General features: G+C 37.8%; 2 protein-coding genes across 3 annotated transcripts in view; one reads left to right on the top strand and one right to left on the bottom strand.

Moving 5' to 3' along the window:
- ush2a (Usher syndrome 2A (autosomal recessive, mild)) overlaps positions 1-11,765 on the top strand; it is a 210,294-nt gene extending 198,529 nt beyond the window's left edge. Inside the window, exons 65-73 of the mRNA XM_079853829.1 lie at positions 783-989; positions 1,078-1,316; positions 2,146-2,363; positions 2,519-2,695; positions 2,804-2,887; positions 3,568-3,803; positions 6,206-6,271; positions 6,829-7,026; positions 9,506-11,765. Coding sequence (XP_079709955.1) covers positions 783-989; positions 1,078-1,316; positions 2,146-2,363; positions 2,519-2,695; positions 2,804-2,887; positions 3,568-3,803; positions 6,206-6,271; positions 6,829-7,026; positions 9,506-9,595 — 1,515 coding nt within the window. The 3' untranslated portion in view covers positions 9,596-11,765. The remainder of the gene's footprint in view (positions 1-782; positions 990-1,077; positions 1,317-2,145; positions 2,364-2,518; positions 2,696-2,803; positions 2,888-3,567; positions 3,804-6,205; positions 6,272-6,828; positions 7,027-9,505) is intronic.
- Positions 8,816-24,097, bottom strand: kctd3 (potassium channel tetramerization domain containing 3). Of its 2 annotated transcripts, XM_079853824.1 has the most exons (20): positions 23,670-24,097; positions 23,004-23,057; positions 22,787-22,832; positions 22,500-22,573; positions 22,340-22,398; positions 22,143-22,223; positions 21,889-22,035; positions 20,476-20,566; positions 20,201-20,391; positions 20,004-20,119; positions 19,798-19,885; positions 19,147-19,263; positions 18,900-19,070; positions 18,668-18,823; positions 18,441-18,537; positions 16,444-16,646; positions 16,223-16,361; positions 14,512-15,077; positions 11,984-12,048; positions 8,816-9,646 (listed from the first exon to the last, which is right to left on the bottom strand). In XM_079853824.1, the coding sequence occupies exons 1-19, from the start codon at positions 23,738-23,740 to the stop codon at positions 11,984-11,986; spliced, it is 2,532 nt and encodes an 843-aa protein (XP_079709950.1). In that variant the 5' UTR covers positions 23,741-24,097; the 3' UTR covers positions 8,816-9,646. The 2 variants fall into 2 exon arrangements, with proteins under 2 accessions (XP_079709950.1, XP_079709951.1); XM_079853825.1 differs by lacking the exons at positions 8,816-9,646; positions 11,984-12,048 and having other exon boundaries at positions 13,965-15,077; positions 23,670-24,095.
- Between the last annotated feature and the right edge of the window lie 505 nt (positions 24,098-24,602).

The raw sequence follows: 24,602 nt of genomic DNA, 5'->3' as shown, positions 1-24,602 counted from the left end.
ATAGTAGGGAAGAATGCGATTTCGGACGCAGCAAACCTTTTTTTCCTCGTCATGTAGCACCGATTGTATTTTTTTCCGTTTCTACTCCATAAACAGACGAGTCCTATTAAAAGCCCATCTTGTCAACGGCGAATTGCCCCTTTAATGTCAATTAAAATAAGACATTTTTTATATATATATTTTGTGCATATTCTGAACCATGAAGCATTTTGAACTGGTTTTTATGTGTGTACTATAAAATATAATAATTATTACTATTATTATTTGATTTTATAATAATGATTTTGTTTTGATATTATTATTAAGAAGAATTTACATATATATATATATATATATATTAGGGCTGTCAAAAGATTAATCGCGATTAATCGCATCCAAAATAAAAGTTTGTGTTTACATAATATATGTGTGTGTACTGTGTATAATTATTTTGTATATATAAATACACACACATGCATGTATATATTTAAGAAATATTTGCATACATATACTGTATATATATTTATATAGTTTATATTATATATAAATATAATTTTTATATATATATAAATAACACATTTTTCTTAAATATATACATGCATGTGTGTGTATTTATATATACAAATTTAATTATACACAGTACACACACATATATTATTAAAAACAAACTTTTATTTTGGATGCGATTAATCGCGATTAATCTTTTGACAGCCCTAATATATATATATATATAATTTTAATGAATCCTGTTCAGCATAAATTCCTGATTTCATATGTTGTGTTGTTTAACTCTGGCCATCTAGGTGTGGGCTGTAAACTCAGCAGGTCGTGCTGGAAGCCCCTGGGCTCAAGGTCACACAGGTCCAGCTCCTCCAGAGGGGATGAGCCCGCTTAAGTTCCTGCACATCCACGCCACCTCAGCTGTGGTGGACATCAGCCCACCCAACAAGCCAAACGGCATTGTCAGCCTCTACAGAGTCTTCACACAAAACAAGGACTCGTACCAGCTGGTACATAATATACATATTCTTATACATATATAAACAACTAAGAATGTTTATTAATAGAGTTTTAACTCTTTCATATCTGTGTGTGTAGCTGTCTGAGGGGACTTCCCAACAGCAGACTCTCCATGGTCTTAGGCCTTTTACGGTGTATTCTGTCGGTGTGGAAGCCTGCACCTGTTTCCTGTGCTGCAGCCGAGGCCCCTTGAGTGAGCTCCGCACCCAGGCCTCTGCCCCGGCCCAGCAGTCCCCGCCATATACAGTCGCCCTCACCTCCCGCTCAGCTCGGGTAGCATGGGACATGCCTCTTCAACCCAATGGCATTATTGAGAGGTGCAGATCTCATAGATTTTTTTTTTTAATTTGCATGATAATATAATCACTAATTCTGAATCGGTGGTAAAAGTCAATATTAATAGTTAAAGCTGAGGTATGTGATTTCTACCATGTTAAAATATTTTGTCAAGTATTCAAAACATGAAAAAGTTGTTTTCTTTGTTCGAGCAGTTTGACATAGCAACACAACAACCAATGATGGCATGAGTTTGAGGTGGGACTATATCGTTTTTATGTCCTAAGGCAGAACGAGGAAGTGTTTAAAAAGCGAATTACTCTTGCAATTCCATGTGATGCCACTAACAGCATAGAAATTATTACCCACTTCACTGTGAAGACAATTTCGGTCATCACAACATCTGAATGACATAGTTGTGGCTGATATTTGTTTCTTATGCTCACCGAGGCAATTTTACAAAATAGTAATATTGTGAACTAGTATTGAAATTTAAAATAATAGTTATGTATTTTTATGTATTTTAAAATGTAATTCATTCCTCTCATGGCAAAGCTGAATTTCTTCCTAATCTTTCAGAAAACATTCTAATATTCTGATTTACGGCTTAAGAAACATTTATTACTATCATTGTAGAAAACAATTTCTCTGGAAACTTTTTTCCTTGATATTCAAAAGAACAGCATTTATTTAAAGTACTATAGTAATCTTTTGTAACATTAGAAATGTCTTTACTGTCACTTTTGATTAATTTAATCTGTCCTTGCTGAATAAAACTATTAATTTCTTAAAAAATCGTGCTGACCCCAAACTTTTGAATGGAAGTAAAGCATAAATATTTGTCCCCACATTCACTCCCCATCTCTGTAGCTGCGAGCTCCACATGCGATCATCCTGTCCTCAGCCTCTGCAGCCGGTACCTGTACCTTGTGCCATTGGCCCGGTGGAAATCAAGTTCTTTGGGATGGGGCAAAGCTTCAACATCACTGGCTTACTGCCCTATGCCAACTATGAGCTGTGTGTGGTGTCTTACAATAACATGGGCAGCACTGTGTCTGACTGGGTCTCCATCACCACACTCAAAGAACGTAAGGACTCGAAGTAATGTGTGGCTCTGATTACTTGTTGCTAACGGAAATTATACATGCACTCCCAGTCATACCTTTTACCATCTGAAATTCTTGAAAAATTATTTCTACACTTTATGGCATATTAATCAAACCCCTTTCTGGTTTCTTTGTAGCTCCTCAGTATAAGGAGCCGTTTGTGGTGCAGAGTAACCTTACCAATGTATTTTTGGACTGGAGTGGCTCTTTCTCTCTGAACGGGCCTCTGGCAGAGTACAGTCTAACCGAGAACAACCTGCGCATCTACAGCGGCTTCCACAGCTCACTGCACATCCCACGCACTTCTGATAAAAGTATGACAATTATGGTTCTACTATAACCTCGGGCTGGGTCTGATTTGGCCCATTCTGTCTTTCTAGTGTCCCCTCTCTCATCATCTCTCCTGTCTCTTTTCACTTTAGCCTTTGCATTTCAAGTTACCTGCACCACTGACAGCGGCAGCGCCAGCTCTCCTGTCATTAAATACAATACAGCCACTGGTATAGGTATGTTTACTCAGGCCTGGCAGGTGAAAGTGATTGGAAAAAGCGAGCAATGTCTCCATTCTGTCTGAGCCGAGCTGTTCCTGTGCCAGTATCAGTGTTGCAAACTCATAGTGCTCATTGAAGCTCCGTTCACTATAATGGTTTTGGCGTGTAAATAAATGGTGTCAACTTTTAGGAATTGAAATATAATAAATTGTTTGTCACACTGGATGTCACACTGCACACTGAATGCAACTACTGTAAAAACACCCTCGTTGCAGACATGTTTTACTACTTTCGAACCGCCAGAACTTCATGTGGTGAAACGCTTCTGGCATTAAGCTACCAAAATGAAAATATGAGGAACATACTGTATTTACTGTAAATATGGGTGTGGTTTCACGTCATTTGCAGCAAATATGCAATGTATAATTAGACAATTATTTATATAATTATAATATATTTTAATGACAATGCAAAAGGTTGCAAGGTAATACGAAAGTACTGGTAGTCATTATGTTAATCTATATCTCAATTTACTTTAATAAAATAATTTCCTCTTTTATTCAGTATTATTGAGAGTAAGCTGTGGAATAGCTGCTAAACTCTTCCCATTTAAGACTAAATATTTGTATTATTATTATTATTTTATTCTTTCTCTGTTTTTACTAATCTAAGCATCTCACTTTTTTTGCCCACAGATGCAGTGGAGTCCAGTTCTGGAGGTAAAACAGGTTTGTATGGGGCTGAATACAAGATCTATAACGAGTTATGGTTCATCATTCTTATGGCGTTCCTGGGTCTGCTGTTGCTGGCTCTGATAATGGGTCTGGTGCTGAGAAGAGCCCTGAGCAAGCCTCCCTTCATCAGAGAGAGAGCTCCAATAGTGCCCCTGCAGAGGAGAAGCACCAAGTATCCGCCTAATGACTCCTATTTGGTGAGAGACTGAAAAAAAGCTATTTTTTTCTTAATGGTAACATTCTACAAATTGTAATAATTTCATAAAGGTGTATGTTAAATTATAGAAGTGGAACACAAAAGTTACAGATTATTTTTCAGATGTTTACACTCACAGCTGCAACATGCATTTCCTTCAGATGTCCAGAAGAGGGAGTGCTAACTCTTCTCTTCTCACTGCTACTGTATGGTGATAGAGACAATGTCATAGTCATGGACGCTATAGCTATGTTCAGATTAGCATACTACTCTTACTATTTATACACTGCTGTTCACAAGATTAGGATCAATACGATTTTTTAAAAGAAATTAATACTTTTATTCAGCAAGGACGTATTAAAAGTGACAGTAAAGACATTTATACTGTTACAAAAGATATATATTTGAATGAATGCTGTTCTTTTGAAGAATCCTGGAAAAATGCGTCACGTTTTCCACAAAACATTTTTTTTCAATATTGTATCTATATTCTATATAATATAAGATTATTACATTTTCAAATATATTAACAGAGAAAACATTTATTTTAAATTGTAATAATATTTCACATTATTGCTGTTTTACTGTATTTTAAACAAATAAATTAAGCTATGAGGAGCTTAACTTCTTTCAAACACATTTAAAAATCTTACCGACCCGAAATTTTGAACAGTAGTGTATATGAATGAATGAGGCATTATATAGCGCTTTCATATGTACTACTGTAAACCCAAGGCGCTTTACAATCATGTCGGGGTCTCTCCTCAACCACCACCAGTGTGCAGCATCCACTTGGATGATGCGACGGCAGCCACAGTACAACGGCGCCAGTGCGCTCGCCACACACCAGCTACAGGTGGAAAGAGGAGAGAGAGTGATAGAGCCAATTCAGTGGATGGGGATTATTAGGAGGCCATGATTGGCAAGGGCCATTGGAGGGAATGTGGCCAGGACACCGGGGGTTACACCCCTACTCTTTACGATTTTTAATGACCACAGAGAGTCAGGACCTCGGTTTAACATCTCATCTGAAGGACGGTGCTCTTTGACAGTATATACTGGGGTGTTAGGACCCACACAGACCGAGATAGGTCTCACTGAACCATACGTCATAGCAGTGTGAGGACGACAGCGCCAGCCTAACAGTCTGATGCCGGAACCGCATACCATACATATCCACCTTACATATACCATACCTAAACCTACCCATCTCCACCCCCTGACCCCTAAACCTACCCATCTCCACCCCCTGATCCCTAAACCCACCCCTAAACCTACCCATCTCCACCCCCTGACCCCTAAACCTACCCCTAAACCTACCCATCTCTACCCCCTGACCCCTAAACCTACCCACTGATCCCTAAACCCACCCCTAAACCTACCCATCTCCACCCCCTGATCCCTAAACCTACCCATCTCCACCCCCTGACCCCTAAACCTACCCCTAAACCTACCCATCTCTACCCCCTGACCCCTAAACCTACCCACTGATCCCTAAACCCACCCCTAAACCTACCCATCTCCACCCCCTGATCCCTAAACCCACCCCTAAACCTACCCATCTCCACCCCTTGATCCCTAAACCCACCCCTAAACCTACCCATCTCCACCCCTTAGATGCTTTTACCCCGCCCACTTCCGGCATCAGACTGTTAGGCTGGCGCTGTCATCCTCACACTGCTATGACGAATGGTTCTGCGGTTCTGCAGTTGGTTAATATTGGACAGACCACAGAGTGAGCACCCCCTGCTGGCCTCACTAACACCTCTTCCAGCAGCAACCTGGTTTTCTCAGGAGGTCTCTCATCCAAGGACAAACCAGGCTCAGCCCTGCTTAGCTTCAGTGGGCAACCAGTCTTGGGCTACAGGGTGACATGGCTGCCGGCATATAGTATACATACTGCATTAAGTATCCATATTTTCTTTATAAAATATCCAGAGAACTACCATATGCGCAGTGTATGCTGGGTATTCCCACAATGCAATGCATTTGACTTGACCATGTATTCTTGCTTGACTCATTATTTGACTGCTCTAATTTTAAGATACTGTTTTACACAAACATTGATTTGACATGCATAATTCACCCATATTTATACCTGGAAGCTGAATTAAGCATACAATCTGATGAGGTCATGTGACAAAAATCACGTTTGTCGTTACATGAATTCTGTTTCACATACTATTAAAAAAAAAAAACAGTAGGCAGTATAGAGTGCATACTGAGCAATATTCAATAAGCAGCCAGCTAGTGTTCAATTCAGAACCTGAAAACTTCCTCAATGACTCGTGGGAAAGAGCAGAGCGTGTGAACTAAACATACTGTATACTCCTATATACACTCCCAACCTTTAAACTGTGGCCTTTCTCTTTGAATCTGCTGTCTGTTTTTGATCTGCTCCAGAGCCCTTCCTCTGAACTCTGCTCTAATCATGCTTCTACTGCTCTGCTTCAGCCCGATGCACCGATGGTAAGCGCACTCCTCTCTCTCTCCTCTTCCCAGTTTGACAATATACCGGACTCCACCTGCAGTATAACACTAAAGCGTTTTGCCATGCACACTGAGGTACAAGCTCTCTGAGATGTATTCAGGAATAGATTATCACCATGGCCTGCTGCATTGGCATGTTTTGCCCTTTTCTTCATTAGTGGTACTTGCTAAGGAAACTCACTATCACTCTTTCTTATACTAATTACAAATACCTAAGTATTTATACTACAGACATCAATGTCTTTTGTGGTATTTGCAGTTTTGCATGAACAAGCACTCATGTCCTTTTTTGTATAGAAAAAAAAACAAACAGTAAAAATCTAGTCTCTTTTCATGTGTGATTCTATTTCATTCAATTTCCGTTATGTTTTGGACTTTGTTTTGCAGTTGACTGGCATTGCATGCAGAATGTGTATAGTTGGGTTGTTGTGAACCTCTTGTTTGCTCATCTTTTCCTAAGTGACTCGCTGCAGCACGTGTTTGAGAGACTGAATGTGGAGTGATGTGGGTGTTTGTGCTTCATATTGATATATCAGGGTTTGACTGACACTAAGATCGGAGGCACCAGCAACCTCAGCTATCAGGCCAGCATGTCTGTGCTGCGCGTTCCCAGCCAGAGCCAGCTGAGCCATGCCTATTCCCAGAATTCCTTGCATCGGAGTGTTAGTCAGCTGATCGACACTCAAGATAAGAAATCATGGGACGCTGACCTGCACGGCACTGACAGCGGAATGGTGAGATAGTGTCTCATAATAATAATAATAATAATTATATTATTACTCATAAGGGCTGACATGGAAAGAATTTGTATCACCTTTACAAGAAAAACCATTTAAAAAAAAAATGTCAATGCTAATGGGCTGACGGTACACTACCCTGCTTACTTTACAAATAAATACATTTATATGATATTATTGATTTGAGAGCAAATGTTGTATTATACAGAGTGATATGATAAATATGCACACTACCGTTCAAAGGTTTTCTTTTTAAAGGGATAGTTCACCCAAAAATGAAGATTAGCCCATGATTTACTCACCCTCAAGTCATCCTAGGTGTATCTGACATTCTTCTTTTAGACGAATACAATCGGAGTTATATTAAAAAATGTCCTGGCTCTTCCAAGCTTTATAATGGCAGTGAATGGCTGTTTCTGTTTTGAAGTCCATAAAAGTGCATCTAACTGTCGTCATGCGCTGGAACGCCAGTCTCTCGTGAACGCGCGTACGACAGTTAGCGGAAGTTAGAGATTACAGTTTGTAAAGTTTTAAATATGGATATTTTTCTTATACAAACGCATCGCTTCACGTCAGAAGGCCTTTATTAACCCCCCGGAGCCATGTGGAGCTAGCCTGACTACGTCAGACTTCCTACTTCCGCTAATTTCATTTCGCTCCTGTAGTCAGTCTGAGATAGCAGCGTATCTTTCAGTTTTCCACCGGCCTGAAAACAGCCGGGCCAATCAACAAACAGAGGGCGGGCTGAGAGCCGTGACGTAGACGCTGATTGTACCGTGGTGGATGCGTACTTGCGTAGATTTACTTCACATAATCTGCAAAAGTCGTTCACAGCCATGTTCACTCCGGTATTTCGCTCGATGGTTTTGTTTTCGCATCATACATGTGTTTACAGTGGAAGTTAGATGCGGCTGAGCATGCGCATAACACACGCCATAACCAAACGTTATGTGATTGGCTTACGGGTAACCAATGATTTTAAACTTCAGACAAGCGCCCCCCCCGCGAGAGAGAAAACACTTCTCTATTATGCTATTCCAGACTCTCTCTACGAAGCAAAGTGAAGTAGCAGAGTCTGGTATTACCAGGCTAATGTGGAGCACTTTTATCATGGATATATGTGACCCTGGACCACAAAACCAGTCTTATGGGTAATTTTTTTTAAATTGAGATTTATACATCATCTGAAAGCTGAATAAATAAGCTTTCCATTGATGTATGGTTTGTTAGGATAGGACAATATTTTAAATTAATGAAAATCTGGAATCTGAGGGTGCAAAAAAAATCTAAATATTGAGAAAATCGCCTTTAAAGTTGTCCATTTATGTTCGCGATTGTGCTGCATCCACTCACAAAAATACATTTTTGATATATTTAAGGTAGGAAATTTACAAAATATCTTAATGGATCATGATCTTTACTCAATATCCTAATGATTTTTGGCATAAAAGAAAAATCGATAATTTTGACCCATACGATGTATTGTTGGCTGTTGCCACAAATATACCCGTGTGACATATGACTGGTTTTGTGATCCAGGGTCACATATGCACTTTTATGGACTTATAAACAGAAACGGCCATTCACTGCCATTATAAAGCTTGGAAGAGCCAGGACATTTTTTTAATATAACTCCGATTGTATTCGTCTAAAAGAAGAATGTCATATACACTTAGGATGACTTGAGGGTGAGTAAATCATGGGCTAATCTTCAGTATTAAGAATGTAATACTTTCATTCAGCAGGGATGCATTTAAGTAAAAATAAAGACTTGACATTTTTAAAAAAAAACTTTATTTCATTTAAATGCTGTTCATTCTAACTTTATTTTAATCTAAGATCTTTGGGGAAAAAACAAATCACGATTTCCACAAATATATTAAGCAGCACAACAGTTTTTAAGATTAATAATAATAAATGTTTATTTAGCAGCAAATCAGCGAATTAGATTGATTTCTGAAGGATCATGATGAGTTATGATGTTGAAAATAAGCTTCGCATCACATGAATACATTACATTTTAAAATATAGTCAAAACATTTTAAACTTATAAAACTCTTATTTTAAACTAATAATATATCATAATGTTACTGTTTTTACTGTATTTATATAAAATAAATGCAACCTTGGTGGACAAGAGATTTCTTTCAAAATCATAAAAAAAATCATACTGACTTGAACGGTAATGTAGGAAATTGGTTGTCAGAGACAACGTTCAATTATACAGTACAGTAGACATTTTACAGAAACATTTAGTAACATATAACAGAAGAATACCACAACTGATCAATCAGAATCAAGTATTCCAGACATAGTACACTGAGAATGTATCATGTAAAAAGTCCAATTCTAGCAAACAACATTGCATTTACATGTACTTGTTCTGCCATTTCTTACCAACAGTTTTATTTAGCCCTAGTCATTTTGCCTGGATAAGGATTTGTCATAGCTGATGATGACTATTGTCTTTTTGCAGTATGTGGGTGATGAGGAGTTTGGGGAGACTATTAAAAGCTACAGCTCAGTGAAGAAGGAGCAAACCATGTTTACAGACACTCACTTGTAAAGCCTTCATACGGAGAACGTCCTTGGGAATAGAATTCTTCTCCAACTTATTCTGCAGATGAGTGAATTTCATATTTACAACAATAAAATAAGGCAGTGATAGTATATTGGTTTGTCCATGATAAAACATAGTGGAATGTAACAGGAAAATATGTTTTTCATAATGCTGGAATTTTTTATTATTTGTCAGAGATGTGCAAGTGCAAGTGCATATTGACTACCTCTGACTTCATTGCTTCCATATTAAGCATAGAATGACTTATTTACGTTACTACGTGCTTTTGTTTAAAAGAAAGACTTTTTGTATATCGTATTTTCAGGGTTTCACACACTCACAAGCCTTGATTTTTCCTCATAGACCCAGGGGCTGGATTCACGAGACAATTCTTAAGATAAATTCTAAGAAGTTCGTAAGAATGTTCCTAAGTGCAATTCAATCAATTAATCTTAAAAACAACCTTAAGAAAAAAGGAATTTTGGGGAATAGAATTATTCTTATCTTTTTTCTTAAGTTAGAAAATAAGAACAAAATAGCAGTTAAGAAGAATTTTGTTCTTAAGAATGTTTTATGAATCTAGCCCCAGAAGCGTAATGCCCATTCAAACTTGATTTTTTTTAAGCTAAGTGGATTTTAAATAGAATTTCCCAAAAGTTTTTTTTTTTTTATCTTTTATAACTATCTTGCAGTATTGTTGGAGGTACAAAATATTTTTTTTCAGTTTCACCTTCTGCAGATTTGCAAAACTGAAAATTGGCATTATTTACCCCTCGTCATGTCGCCCAAAACTCTTATGACCTTTTTCCAATGGGACATTAAAAAAGTTATCGAAATGATTCTTAATACCCAACCCCCCCACCCCCCTTTGGTTACGTATGTCTTATGTAGAGCGTCAAGTTAGACCTCTACCACTGGTGCCACCTCAAAAGAAAAAAAATAATAATTTTGCATACACCTAAAAAAAAAAACTTTTGGAGAGGTAACAACTTAAATGATAGACTGAATTGATCTGGAACTATACTTCAATTGAAATTTAGTTTAGTCTGATTTCATACCTGTACATATTATCGGACATAGATGATCTTTGCTGTAAAATGTGCTTAGCATTGATGCAGAGAGGAAGCAAACTGTTCTTAAAATAGCACTGTAGTATTATAGCTTTAAATGGAGTCTTATGAATGGCTGTGTAGCTATGAAATATTACCGCAATCATAAAGTATTAATGAACTGAGTCTCCAAATTATTCATGCCAACATAGAGAGGAAGTCCACTTCTTCTGTCTCTACAGACACATGAATGAGGAAGATAATCAATCCAGTAGACACATCCTAGACCTAGACTATCTGTATTAACTCTTTCCCTGCCAGCATTAAAAAAAAAAAAAAAAAAAGTTTCAGCACACCGCCAGCACAAAACTTTCATGGCCCCTAGAATATTTTGTTGTATGAATATCTGAACATGCCATGTATCAAAAGAAAATACAGAGCTTTTGGGTTTAAACAAACTCCAAAGACTACAACGTGCTAAAGCAATGCTTTTATCGCTTGCTTCTGCTTCTTTTTGCCTGTGTTTTGATCCGGAACTTCAGTACCCCTTTAGAAGATGCGTAATAGCGCCCCCCTATCGTATAACAGTGAAAACAAGGAAAGCTGGAAAAGTCCGTCAATGGCGGGGAAAGAGTTAATGGAAATGACAGCTAACGTGGTGTTGTGCCTGCTAGACTGAGCAGTAGTGTGTACGCAACTGTGATGATGCCAATGGACAAAGTGTCTTAAATGTCAAGTTAAACTGCAAAAATGTTCATCAATGTCACATGTGGATGTTTTTCATAGGTTGTTTTAAACCTGTCAAGTGTGAATATATTTATACACGTTATTATTATTTCACATAGATAATTAGTACAATTGAAATGGCACTATCCTAAAAAATCATATTTTTACATGTATTTTTTTTAAAAGATGGTCAGTATTATTTATTGTTGCAATAATTTATTTTTATTTTTTTGTAAAGCAGCTTACGCTAAGTTTAATCAGAGGTTTGTGTGGTTATTGTGTCTTGTACGATGGAACAAGTGCTCCTATATATGGACAATCATTGATCTAAGTTGTGAAATGTAAAAAAGTTGTGCTTGTAATGTTGATGTTTCCATACTTATTAAAAAAAGCAAAGAGTCAGTTCTATTTGGTTACTTTATTGTGCCACTGGAGATGTACAGAAGCTGAGTACCAATCTGCAGTGCATGTACTGTACCATTTTCACATATTTCTTTCCATATTTCATGTAGCATGAGCTGTAATTTCCTCTTTAAGCCACACCATGATCTGCGCAGCAGGTAAGATAAAACATCTTGATATGATAAAACATAAAGCAGTTTTGTTAGATATAACATACCTAATCTGCATATTGAAATGAAGAGGACTCATCTTGCCTGGAGATGAAATCATACAGTATCCAGGCTGAAAACATAAATCAGGTTGTGACTATTTCTGAATGCAAGCATAAAGTATCATACTCTTGTCAATTTAATATTCCCCATCACTGAAAAATATCAGAGAGCAAATAAATGACATGGGAATCTTTTTAGAAATGTTCTAAAAATACACCAGCAAACCAGTTTTTCTTTTTTAATCCTTAAAAAGGATTTTATAGATTTATGAGCAACATAATTTTAGGACTTGACAGGTTAAACATGCAGATTTTCCAAGGGGTAATTATTTTCATTCATTTTTCTAGCTTCATGCTGTTGTCCCCAAATGTCCCTTTTCTGCTTTTCTTTTACTCATTATTACATTTCAGGCTATGTTGCCTAATGTCAATAAAATGTTTACACTTATTGCATAGCATTGATGAGATCTCATCATTCCCATCATAGTAAGTACATACTTTGTTAAAGGCTTCTATTTAGTTACAATTAAAATAATAATCTCACTTGCAACATATAACTATATTAATAGCCTATATTGGATATGTATCACTGATATACTGTATATTTCTCTCTGGTAGGATATATATCCTGTACACAAAGTGTAATGGCTGGGGAAAAGTGACCATGCTCATCAGTTTACAATGCAAAATAAGATCCATGTCAAATATAAATAATCCATTACCATGTATTCTTATTAACAGAAGTCGAAATGCAAATGATAAAATTATGCTTTGTAATGACATTATTCACAACATGTTGATTAATTTAGACATTAGACGTTTGCATTTTAAATACAGAGAAAATCCATTAGTACAAATTGTATTTTTTATTTTGAATTGTGCATTACCTTTAAAACTGGCAGCTGTCTTTAAACATGCTTTTTCCTTTTTCTCTCTTTTCTTGATAAGTGTCTTATTCTGTGAGCTGAATTGTAAATTTGGCTTCACTTAAACAAGTTGCATAATGGGATAATCCAACTAACCCAACCCTCACATCAGGAAAAAAGCTAAATCTGTTTTGATTTCTCGCGGCATCTTAATTAACGAAAGGCACTGAATGAATCCCAAAAATAGATAGAGCAAGAAAAAATCTCCTGCAGACGCATGCTGAAAGTTCACAGAGAGCAAACCGTTTGAACGGCAGCAGCAGTGGAGTCTAACCTGCACTTCAAACCTGATCATTAGTTGAAGTTCACCTTTTCAATCCTTTATAAAGGGATGTAAAGACAGACAATAAAGTGCATCATAGTGTTTTGAAGGTACCGTTAGTGGACAGTAGCATTTTAAAAAGAGAATAGCAAGCCATTAAAGCAATAGTCTAGCAAAAATCTGCCTGCATGTACTTCAACCCATGTTTAAAGGAGCGGAGTATCCAAACTGATCATTTCCATACAATGATAGCAAATGAGGACCTCGGATGTCAACACAGATTATCAAGACAAGGCTTTCAATTGTAACTCCAACTTCATTCTGTTCCTCAGACAGTCTTCTGACTATAAAGTATTAGCCGAATGGACCACTTTTGTTTTTATATTGTACAGTACATTCTCTAATCTTTATGGAGTTTGAGAAGCCCTGCTCTCCATCTGCATTCATTGTATGGAAGAGAGCAGCCCAGACATTGTGATAAACGTATCGTCTGTTGACCCATGAAAGAAATGGGTTTTAAATGCGAGGGTGAATTTAGTTTAAATTCATTTTCAAAAACAAGATAAATCTAACACACAAATTAGAATCGAACACATTGCTCTTTTAGATTTTGCTGTGAAAGTGCAGGCGCACAAAGCTGGGGCCTTAATTATAAAACATGCATGTACAGATTTGATCTTAGCGTGTACGCAAAAAATTCACGCCAGGGTTCATATTTATAAAAAGTGCTTAGCGTCACATCAGGTTCTAAGCAGGCGTATGCACTTTACCTTGAGGCAGAGAGTATTACGGGTATTTGAAAATCTAAGCAATTCTTGCTTCACTCTCAAGTAAAGGACTGGTGTTCCTGTTAATGACAATACAAGGCGGAGATCTGAAACCATTCAGGTGCACACAATTTCAAGATCGTTTGCGATGTATAGATTTCACATCTGGAGGAGAGTCTTTTCTCTAAATCACACATTTGAGAAATTATCTATGCAAGATTTTATAATTGAGGCCCCATAACTCTAATTAGTTGAATAAAATTGATTGCGTCAAGTCAGTTTTTTTTATTTGCTCCAGTGAACTTTAGGCAAATTTCATTTTTAAGCTTGTAAAAAGCAGATCAAATCTAAACTAGTTAACAAGACACATGAAGAAAAGCCAAGCGGCCATTTCTGTGGAGGATTTTCCCTTTAGTTCTGTACACAGTGAGTTTTTTTAGCTGCCAGCTGCCGTCCTGCCAAACCTTATGATCAACATTCACATCTACATCCTGGAACGCTTCTCTTCTGAAATACCTTGAGATTATTGTATTTGGTATGACCTCTGTGTATGACAAATCTGAGTAAAGCATCACTCACATGCAGCGTCAGGGCCCTTGCGATGGCGTGGGGATGTGGCCACTTTAGTTGGCGAGGGTGAGGCGGTGCTGGACGAGTCGCTGCCCCCTCCATCAGCTGCTGTGGGTGGGGGGCTCAGCTGTGGAACCGGAGGTGCCTTTTTCCTACTTAGAAAATTGGCTTCAAATGTCCCTTTCTTCCTCCCCCCCTCCGCTCTGTAGTCTGCAGCCCCCTCCTCCATCAAATGAACTCTTCGTCGCTGGTCTCCAGGGCTGTCTGGGGGTTTGCGTGCGGCTGCAGACTGAGTTTCGGAAGCTCTAGACCCCCAAAGATCCAAGGTAGAGTTCCTTTTGTCTGAGTCCTCAGTGCTGTTCTCCCCTGCGGACTGGCGTATCTCGTCCTCAGTGGATCCGCACTGTCCATGGTTCTCCAGCAGGGCTTTGGTGAGGTTTAAGCTGTGGAAGTCTCTGTAGCTGTGGAAGCTCTCTGTGCGTCGAGCACGGGCCAGCAAAGGGCTCTCTCGGTACGGCCGCAGGGCTCCGTAGGTGGCTGTCTCAAAGATGGGCTCCTGAGCCTGCAGCTGGAGACTGTAAAAATGACAAAATATTGTATTGCTAATATTGTATTTTAACGTAAGAGTTGGTGCAGAATGTGTCTGGCTTCCAGTGTCATCCAGTTATTTGTAGCTATATAAAACAGCTTGTTATGCTGCTTGATATTGCAAACTGATATTTCTTACTATATTATTAACATATTGTTATAATCTCAGTGGTTTGTAGCACAAATAGTTTTACCATTTGCTGCACTTTGTTATGCCTCTAATTATTTACCCATAGAGCAGCTAATGAATCGGAAGTATTGCACATTCACAGAAAATAGCTTACTTAATGTGTTGCAAAATAAAGTGGATATGATGACAAAGTTAATCTCAAGATTCATTAAGAACATTAAAGGAATTGCTCACCCAAAAAAATTAATGAATGTCATTATTTATTTACATTATTCACTTACGATATTACTTAAAATGTATATTTTTGTAGATCTTTTCCATACGACAGTAATAATGACCATGTCTGTCTTCGAAAAGGGCAGAAAGGAGTAAAAAAGTAGCATATGCATAATATGCAGTATATTCTTAGTCATCTGAGAGCTTTCAGTGAGGAAAGGACTGAAATATAGGATGATCTTGTGTGACTGCTATAAACATTTGTCAATTTTTAAATCTGTGCTTTTAAATTAAAAAACAAATGGTTGAATTGCTATTAAAGCCATATTCTCATTCTCTTGAAGTCTCATATTATTGAAGATTACATAATGTGATAAGATTTAACAAAATAAATTTATGTATTATCCAAAATTTAGATTTATGGGTGAAAAACACCCAAAACTTGGTTCCTTCACATAAAGAAGACTAGGAATATAGCGGCAGTCATTTAGTTGTATGGCTCTTTTAACAGCTGTGCTCACTATGGGTTAAATTATTTGGTGAACTATATATTTTAAGACCTGTTCACGTCAAATCCAAATAAATGAAAATATAACACGTAAACTTTTTTTGGTACCAAAGCTATTCACACATGCTGAATTTTAGCATTGTTTGAGCTTGAATATCGTAATGACAGCTAAATCAGCATTTGCACAATTAGAAATTTCATCTAGCCCCCAAATTGGCATGGAGTTAAATCTTGTGGTGCAGTTTTATTCCAATAATTCCGACTTTGGACTCTAGTACCTGGAGCAGGACTCTCGCAGCCGGCTGTGCTGCAGCACTGAAGGGGCGGGGCTAATGTTGGGCGTGGCACAGCGAGATGTGCTCAAATCACATTGGTCAAGCAGCTTCAGCAGCTCCTCCTCAGTAGGACCTCCCACCTCTGCAAACAGGTAACATCCTTTTAAACTTAATCCAATAGGCTTTTTAGATGTACCTTTTTTCCAGTACAGTAATAATCAGACCTGGCTCACGCCTAGCCTTATCATCAAGGCTCTTGTTGACTGTGTCCATGGCGGTGGTGAGATCCCACATCTGAATGCTTCCATTTGCATGGCCAGTGAAGAGGTAATGGCGTGGCCTGGAGCCCATGCGGCTCGAGCCCTCACACTCCCGCACTGTAAAACAAGTGATTGTTGTCCCATCTACAGATTGCACCTCACAGATCCTGAAATACAGATAGAAAAACATCAATACAAAAATAATTAATTCATTAATTTACTATTTTTATTTTAGATCAATTAGTGCTGGGTAACCCTTTACAAAATGGTTCTATTTGTTAAAGTGCCCCTATTATGGATTTTTGAAAATGACCTTTCATGTAGTGTGTAACATAGTGAATGAAAACATCCTGCAAAGTTTTAAATCTGAAAGTGCACCGTATATAAAGTTATTGTCTTCCAAAAGTAAGAGTCGACTCTAAGTCAATTAAGTTTTTCAAACGAGTCATAAGCCGTTTTGTTGTGACGCCAAGACGAAACATTAGCATATTGCCCGCCCACTTATTGTGCGCACAGACACCAGGGAAAAATGTAACCCCCTCAAACACTGCAGCTGATTCCTGTGGATACTGGACAGCATCATGTCGAGAAGACGCTGTGCTCTACAATGTAAAGGGAAAGGCAGTTTTTTTTTTTCACTGCCCAAGGATGAGCATGTGAAGAATTAGTGGTTAAAATTCATCTTTACCACGATACCACAGCAGTATAATCCTAAACTTTTGCTGTGTTCCCTTTCTTTTACTGACGACTGCTTCTCAAATCTCGGAGTTCAATGCAGGATTCGCATATCGCTTGCTCTTGAAAGATGGTTTTCAAAATACTTCGTTTTGAGTTGTATATTGTGGTCTCCTGCTAACTGGTTAACTCACATTATTACTGTCTTACTGAAATACTTCTGCTAATCAGTTGTGAGGCACTATTACATAAAACTTCCAGTGTTTCATCATCGCACTCTCGCTCAGATTGATATGGTAAAATCGACATCATTGTTCGTTACTGTGTTTAGTTCACAGTGTAGGAAGCGTTTTTGTTTTCGACACGCGCGCTGTACGCGGTAGACCAATCACAACAGACTGAGCTGTCTGGCCAATCAGAGCCGAGTAGCTTGCGGAAAGGAGGGATTTAGAGAGATTGATTCATCTGACGAGTCGTTTGAGAATCATTGAAATTGTGGTGATGTGCAAATGTATATTATGAGAAAATGAAACAGCTTTTTGACCTTTGATGCATGTAAACATGTTGTAGGAGACTCCAAAACAACATTAGGAAACTTTAAAATAGCGTAATAGGGGCACTTTAAGATAAACTACTGTTAACAATGAAATATATGTGTGTGTATATATTAGAATATTCTTTTTTTTCCAAGTGTTATTTATGTTATATTGTATGATATACATTTTAGCTAAGGTTTGTATCATAATTGACAGCAGTGACTGGCCATGTTAAATCAAATGCCACGTCAGCGTTATTGAGGTATTTTTAATAGTACACTCATAATTCTAAATAATGAGATACTTATTTTGCATATCATGTGTATTTCAACACAAAAACTTGCCGCAACCTACTGGTGATTTAGTTTCATATTAAGAGTATAATTTAATTTTTTTATTCACATTCTTCATGCCCATAATGATATGGCCACATTATAGCCTTAAAAGTTAACGTGTAGTTAATTCAATATTGTATCAAAATATTTATTTCTAAAGCTACTTTTTGTAATATCTATTCAATGCTTTTCTTATCACACAATAATGACTTTTAATGATCTTTAATGAACTTCTCACCCATATTTAGCATTAAGGATGCATTAAGTTGATCAAAAATGACAGTGAAGAAATTTATAGTGCCATAAATCATTTCTATTTCTAAATAAATCTGAAAAAATAGCTTAGCTTCCACCAAAATATTAAGCTGCACAACTGCTATATATTTGTTTTACAGTCTATGATTTCAACATGTACCTCTTCCCTGTAGAGGAGAGACGAACAAAGAGTTTGTTGGTAATGGGAATGACTTTCTGAATGAACACCTGTTGGTCGTCTCGCTCTCCAAATGGACCTGAATAGAAACAGCACATGATTAGAACAGCAGTTCAGCTCACAGGACAATGGAGGAAAATAGCAGCTTCTCAGTTCTTCTTGTACCTTCACTTCCTGATATGGTGGAAATCTACAATCAAATCTCTCACCGATGTCATTGCCGGAGGAATAGCTGCTGTGGCTCTCCGTCTCCTCCAGTGAGATGATTTTAAAGGAGGCCAGCGGAGTAGATCCTGGCTGAGTGGAGATCATTCCTCTGAACCGAGTCACCGTCCACGTGCGTACGTGATTATTGTCAGCGCACACTTCAACAAAACAAGGCCAAAATTATAGATCGCCATCATTTTTCATTATACTGTCCAGTGTCTGTGTAGTTTGTACCTGAAACTAAGTGTTTTTCAGAGAGCATGATCTTAGTGACGGGGCTGCGGTGGACAGTGAAGGTCTGGAAGAGCTGTGGACCAGATCCAACGGTCTCTGGATGCTGAACGATGACACGCACGGCCCCTGAGCTGGTTCCGTAAGCTATCTCAATCCAGTTCCCACTCACACCTGCAAACACAGTGAGATCAGTGACTGATCAGACTCACCACCACTTCACTGAGTAATTAACCATCACTGGACGCACTGGTTTTAGGAGTCAGGTAGACACTGAGGGCTGTGATGGCATCATTTGACGGGTCGTGGTACAGCTCTGTCACCAACAAGTCATTATCCTTCATTCTCAGCGGAAACTTCTGCATGTCTGAGAGTGGAGAGAATAAGGTTAGTTAAGGCTTTCCTTTAGCATCTTCTCATTTAACATATTTCATGTACAATAAGAAGATATTTTAAAGAATGTTGGTAACCAGACAGTTGAAGGCACCCATTGACTTCCATAGTATTTTGTTTCTTACTAGGGAATTCAATGGCTACCGTCAAACCAACATTCTTTAAAATATCTTCTTTTGTGTTTAACAGAAGAAAGAAACTCATACAGGTTTGGAACAACTTGAGGGTAAGTAATGACAAAATTTACATTTTTGGGTGAACCATCCCTTTAAAATTTGATAAAACTTTATAAACTGCAAACACGTGGATCACAGAACTACATTTGGAGGATGAATTGTATGTGAGTTTGTAACCTATTTACTATGTGAAATTAATTAAACTGATGTCTTTATGCAATTTTAATTACATTTTCAACACTGATTCTGTTACTGACAGTTTTACATCTCATTAATGACTCATGTTATATAAAAATAAATGCACTGCAGTTGAGAGAAGATAAGCAGCTTACCAATATAGTAAATTGAGCCGTTATTACAGCCCAGCAAGAGAAAAGAGCCAGCGGTGTCACAGCTTGTGATGGGCACCACATCCTGCACCTGTACAAGTGATATATTGCAAACGACATAATCAAATATGAAACCTCATTATACGCTTGTTAATGAAAAAAAATGAAACCAGCATGACTGTTGTAGTATAAAATCTGAATTGCTTTACCTGCCAGTGCTGGGTGACGGCGTTCCACACTCCTACCTTCCCCGTGTGACTGGTGGCGACTAGCTGACTCCCAATGAAAAACAGAGAGTCAACGGGTACTCCGAGACTGAACACACCTTCACAAAGACAGAGAAACATTATCTCACAAAATCAACACACATGAGTGACTGCATTTCATTTCTGTTCTGTCCTCACACCTATTTCACTTCCGCTCCCTCCGTCCTGGATACTCCACAAAATAATGCTGCTCTCCGATGACGCTGCCACCATCTTGTCTTTATCTCCATGTGGGCCGCCCACAACTTTAGCATTAAGGGCCACCCGCTCAATGGCCCAGTCCAGGTAAGGGCTGGAAAACACCTGCTGCCAGCCAGATGATTCCTTTATCCTAAAGAACAATCACAGTCAACCTATGGTGAGTATAACCTTTATTATATTATATATTTTAAAGTCATTTGATATGTAGCTTTACCTGTAGCAGATGACAAAATGTGCATAAGCAGCTACAATCCAGTTATGATGGCCAGCCACAATCAGCACCTTTCTAGGGTCCACTGGTGATCCTATTTCAACATAAAAAATACAAAACAATAACCCAGTAGGTTTAAACACCAGTAGGTCTAAATGTAGTACATTAAACTCAAATAAAACTACATGTCGTCACAATAATTAAAAATTCCGACTAAACTCAATCATGCTCACTGTCTTTTTTGGTTTAAAGGTATTTATGATTCATATAAGAAATTAGCACATAAACTTTCAACATTTCCAGTTCTGTGGCATTGGACAGTGTAATACTGATAGTAAAATGTATTAATAATTTAAGTAATAAAGTTTCAAGCTTATGCATTTAAAAAAATGACAATACAGTAACAAGCATTTTATGATGTTTTAACTGCTGGCTGTTGCCTATTAATGACTATTAGACCATTTCAACAATTCATCTGTAAACACATTTTTATTTGTTTCTGTTTTTTTCTGTTCTATATGATATTCAGTATATTTTGCATTGTGATAAATAAATGCACCAAAATGCAATAAAATGGTTAAAAAGAAGGCCTGTCCGTTAACTTGTTCTCTCTCTTGTTCTCGCTGTCTCTCTCTCTCTCTCTCTCTCTCTCTCTCTCTCTCTCTCTCTCTCTCTCTCTCTCTCTCTCTCTCTCTCTCTCTCTCTCTCTCTCTCTCTCTCTCTCTCTCTCTCTCTCTTCATTCTCTCACATGACTGCTGGGCACAGAGGACATAAAAGGCCTTTTAAAATGACCTTATCCTGCCTACTGCACTACTGCGTGTAAGGGGAATACTGTCTTCATGGCACACCCACCCCCCTCCTCTCTGTCTGTCCATACCAGAATGGAGCAGATGCTGTTCTCCAGTCTGTATTGAGACAGCTAATAGCCAATCCAATTCCACAGCTATTTCACTGCTACATTAATACAGCTTTCAAATTCCACTAAAACCCGAGAATATCTGAGCTCACAATCAAGCTCTATCAAAGGTGATTGATTATACAGTGATGATTATGATATATATATATATATATATATATATATATAGGGTATTTTTGTATTTTATATAAATATAGCAGTTGTGCAGTTTTTTTTTTTTTTTTCAGATTTATTTAGAAATAGAAATGATTTATAGCATTATCAATTTCTTCTGTCACTTTTGATCAACTTAATCACTCTTGCTCGTGTGATATTGCTAAACTACTGTTTATCATATGATATAAATATAAGACAAAAACCCATACATGGGCATACATTGGTATTTTAGTCTACATGTCTTTTAACTATATTTTTTATAAAAGTGTGGTATATTTACACGCATGTGTTTTTTACTCAGCATCTTTAAACCACATCTGGTCCCTGAAAGGCTTGTACTCACCCAGTCTTTGCGGTCCATCTGTCCCAGTGGGTCCAGGGAGAGAGGACTGAGGGCAGGAACGGAGGTAACCCCCCTCTGCACCACTGGGGCCTGAACGCTCCTCAACAGCTGCAGCCTGACCACCAGCACTGCTCCTCGCTGGGAGAGCTGAAGGACACAAATACCAGGCACTGATGTTAGAGTTATATTTGGCTGAGAGGAAGAAACAGTGACTGTTTTAGTCTCTTTCTTCTACAGATCTACTCTCACCCTACCTGGTGGAGGGAGGTAGCCATGAAACAACACACTTCCACACGATGATCGCTCCAGTTCTTCACAAAGCAGTAAGCGGCGGACTAACCATATCAGTGACAAATAAAAACACAAGGCAAGAATTATACATAGATGCAACTGTCAAGTGATCCTAAAAAATATGTTTTTAACAGATATGTCTAGTCCAGTTATGCCATACCTAATGGTGTAATCCCATAAAACTCAGCTTCATGTCGCAGGATACTTATGTTAACCCCCCTATCAGAGAAAGCAGGAATATTACACATATAAAAAACTATACAGATACTACATATTTCTTGGATATGAAATGGATAACAAATAGGCATATCATATCTCACCTCATGTCCAATTCTTTAGTTCGAAGGAAGTTTAAAATGGGTGCAAATGCTGTTGGGTCTCTATCAATAAATATCTTATAGGGAAAAAAAAATGATTCAGAGTTGGAAAACATTTCTAATTTTATTGCATCTGAAAAACTTTTAAATGATTTTTATCAAACGTTTTAGTATTCATTAAGTATTTTCTTGTTGTTGTTGTTGTTTTCTTAATTTTTATACACAATTACAGGTACAAATGGAACTTAGGACTTTGGGTCAATCATAGCATGATACATATTTCTACTCACGGCTCCAGTTTCATCCCGTAGCGTTGATATTCTCCCACTAAGTAAACTGGGCAGGAAAAACACATTTATACAAAGCTATGCAATGTCCATAGTATAATGACTACATTAGTTGAATTATTCAACAAGAATGGATAGAGCTTACAAAGAGGATATCTGGTGTGATCATTTTGTGAGATCAAGGCTGTGGTGCTGCTTCAAACATCTTATCTTGACTTACCTTGAGAAGAAAGAGTCAGGAATCCACGTCAGAGTCTGCCTTGATGTGCTAAATCTGAAAACATGTAGATAAGATTTATGATGCAATCACTTCTCTTTCTTGTTTTATTTTCTCTTTCAATTCATGAGCTCGAATCTATGCAGTTTACAGTTATTGTTTCGACAGTAAAACAAATAAAAAATATTATTTTTTAATTAAAACGTGTCATTGTAATTGTTTATTATTATAATTGCAAAGCACAATTTTATAAAGTATTAATAATTTAAGTAAACATTGTATTTTGGGGGAAATTGTGGCATCTTCTAAGTTTTTTTTTTTTTTTTTTTTTTTTTTGTTAACTTTTTTGTTTAGTTTCATTTTTTCTTTAATTATTAAGATATTTTAGGGTTTGGGGATATATCATGATATAGTTTTTAGGACATATGTAGAAACGGGGGATTAAGGAACTGAATTGTCTTGGTCCCGTTATGTAACGTAATAATATTCATGGCCCTGTTCAAGACGAGTTCAAAATCATGTGTTTTGTAGTTTAAGACGTGGTTGTTACCGTTACATATTAGCGCTCATCGCATCACATCAAAGTCAAAAGCCGCTGCACAGCATTTCATCCCAAATAAAACTGTTTTGACTCGGAGTTTATGTAAAGAAGTCATGACGTCAGCGTACCTCATTCCTCCGACATTCAGCTGGATGATGTCACCCATTCCAGATGTTGAACTGTTCCCAATTCCAGCCATCCTCTAATTCCGCACGGTTAGCGAGGAGGAATGCACGCGATCTGAATATCCAGTTTGTGCATCGATCTAGCTGGAGTCCTCAAGATTCTCTTTATTCTTCCTCACGACCCAGCGAACCCATAAATTATGCGTCACAAGAACGGCGTGTGAGATGGAGCTGTTCGTACACAGTGTTCTCCATATTCAGAGTTTTAATAAACAACTCAAAACATGGCCTTCAATTATCAAAGGCCCTTTTCTGTAGCCTATGGGACTTGGGAAAGCTACGTTCAGTGTTGTGGGCGCCATAGAGCGATGCTAGGACGCTGTGGACTCATCAGAGCGTCAGCCAATCGGATAGCGTCATTCCTGACACAGGACGTCGACCACGCCCAGTGTTTTGGAAGTGTGTCTTGCGTAGAAAGCTGGACTTCTCACATCTATAGTCTTAAAGCTATACTCAATATTTTTTTTATTGCTAATTAAAAAGTTTTTACAAATGAAGAAATTAACAGCATTTAAATTAAAACATTATTAAAAAGACATTTACTCTAGAATACACTATTACACTCACGCCAGTCTTCTAGATAAAACTGTTTTATTCTAAAGGCGGGTCGCCCCCTCATGAGTGCCGCGATCTTTCCAATACCAGCTGTGTCATGCAGTTGGTCACCCTAATAAATGTTTACTTTGTGATTTCAGGCAATGCTCAAAGCGCTTTACAAAGCATAAACAGCATGTCTGCCCTCCTGAGGCGACTAGCCCCAATAGAATTTTTTTTCAGGTTACCGGGATGACGGATGAAGGTCTTCACACTGGTCTTCACCTAATGTGAGTGTACATGAAACATTTTGCACAAGTAGCCCATTAATTATTTCTTTAT

The sequence above is a fragment of the Squalius cephalus genome (assembly GCF_949319135.1).
Source record: "Squalius cephalus genome assembly, chromosome: 20".
Classification (NCBI taxonomy): Eukaryota; Metazoa; Chordata; class Actinopteri; order Cypriniformes; family Leuciscidae; genus Squalius; species Squalius cephalus.
This window is presented reverse-complemented; position numbering and strand designations above follow the sequence as displayed.

What these genes read in the sequence shown, in the direction of transcription:
- kctd3 (XM_079853824.1), bottom strand. Translation starts at nt 23,740, where the DNA reads ATGGCTGGAATTGGGAACAGTTCAACATCTGGAATGGGTGACATCATC. An exon ending in TACGGGATGAAACTGGAGCC is followed by an intron (nt 22,574 to 22,786) that starts GTGAGTAGAAAT and finishes TTTCCCTATAAG; the next exon opens with ATATTTATTGATAGAGACCC. An exon ending in CTGCGAGAGTCCTGCTCCAG is followed by an intron (nt 15,078 to 16,222) that starts GTACTAGAGTCC and finishes TCATTTTTACAG; the next exon opens with TCTCCAGCTGCAGGCTCAGG.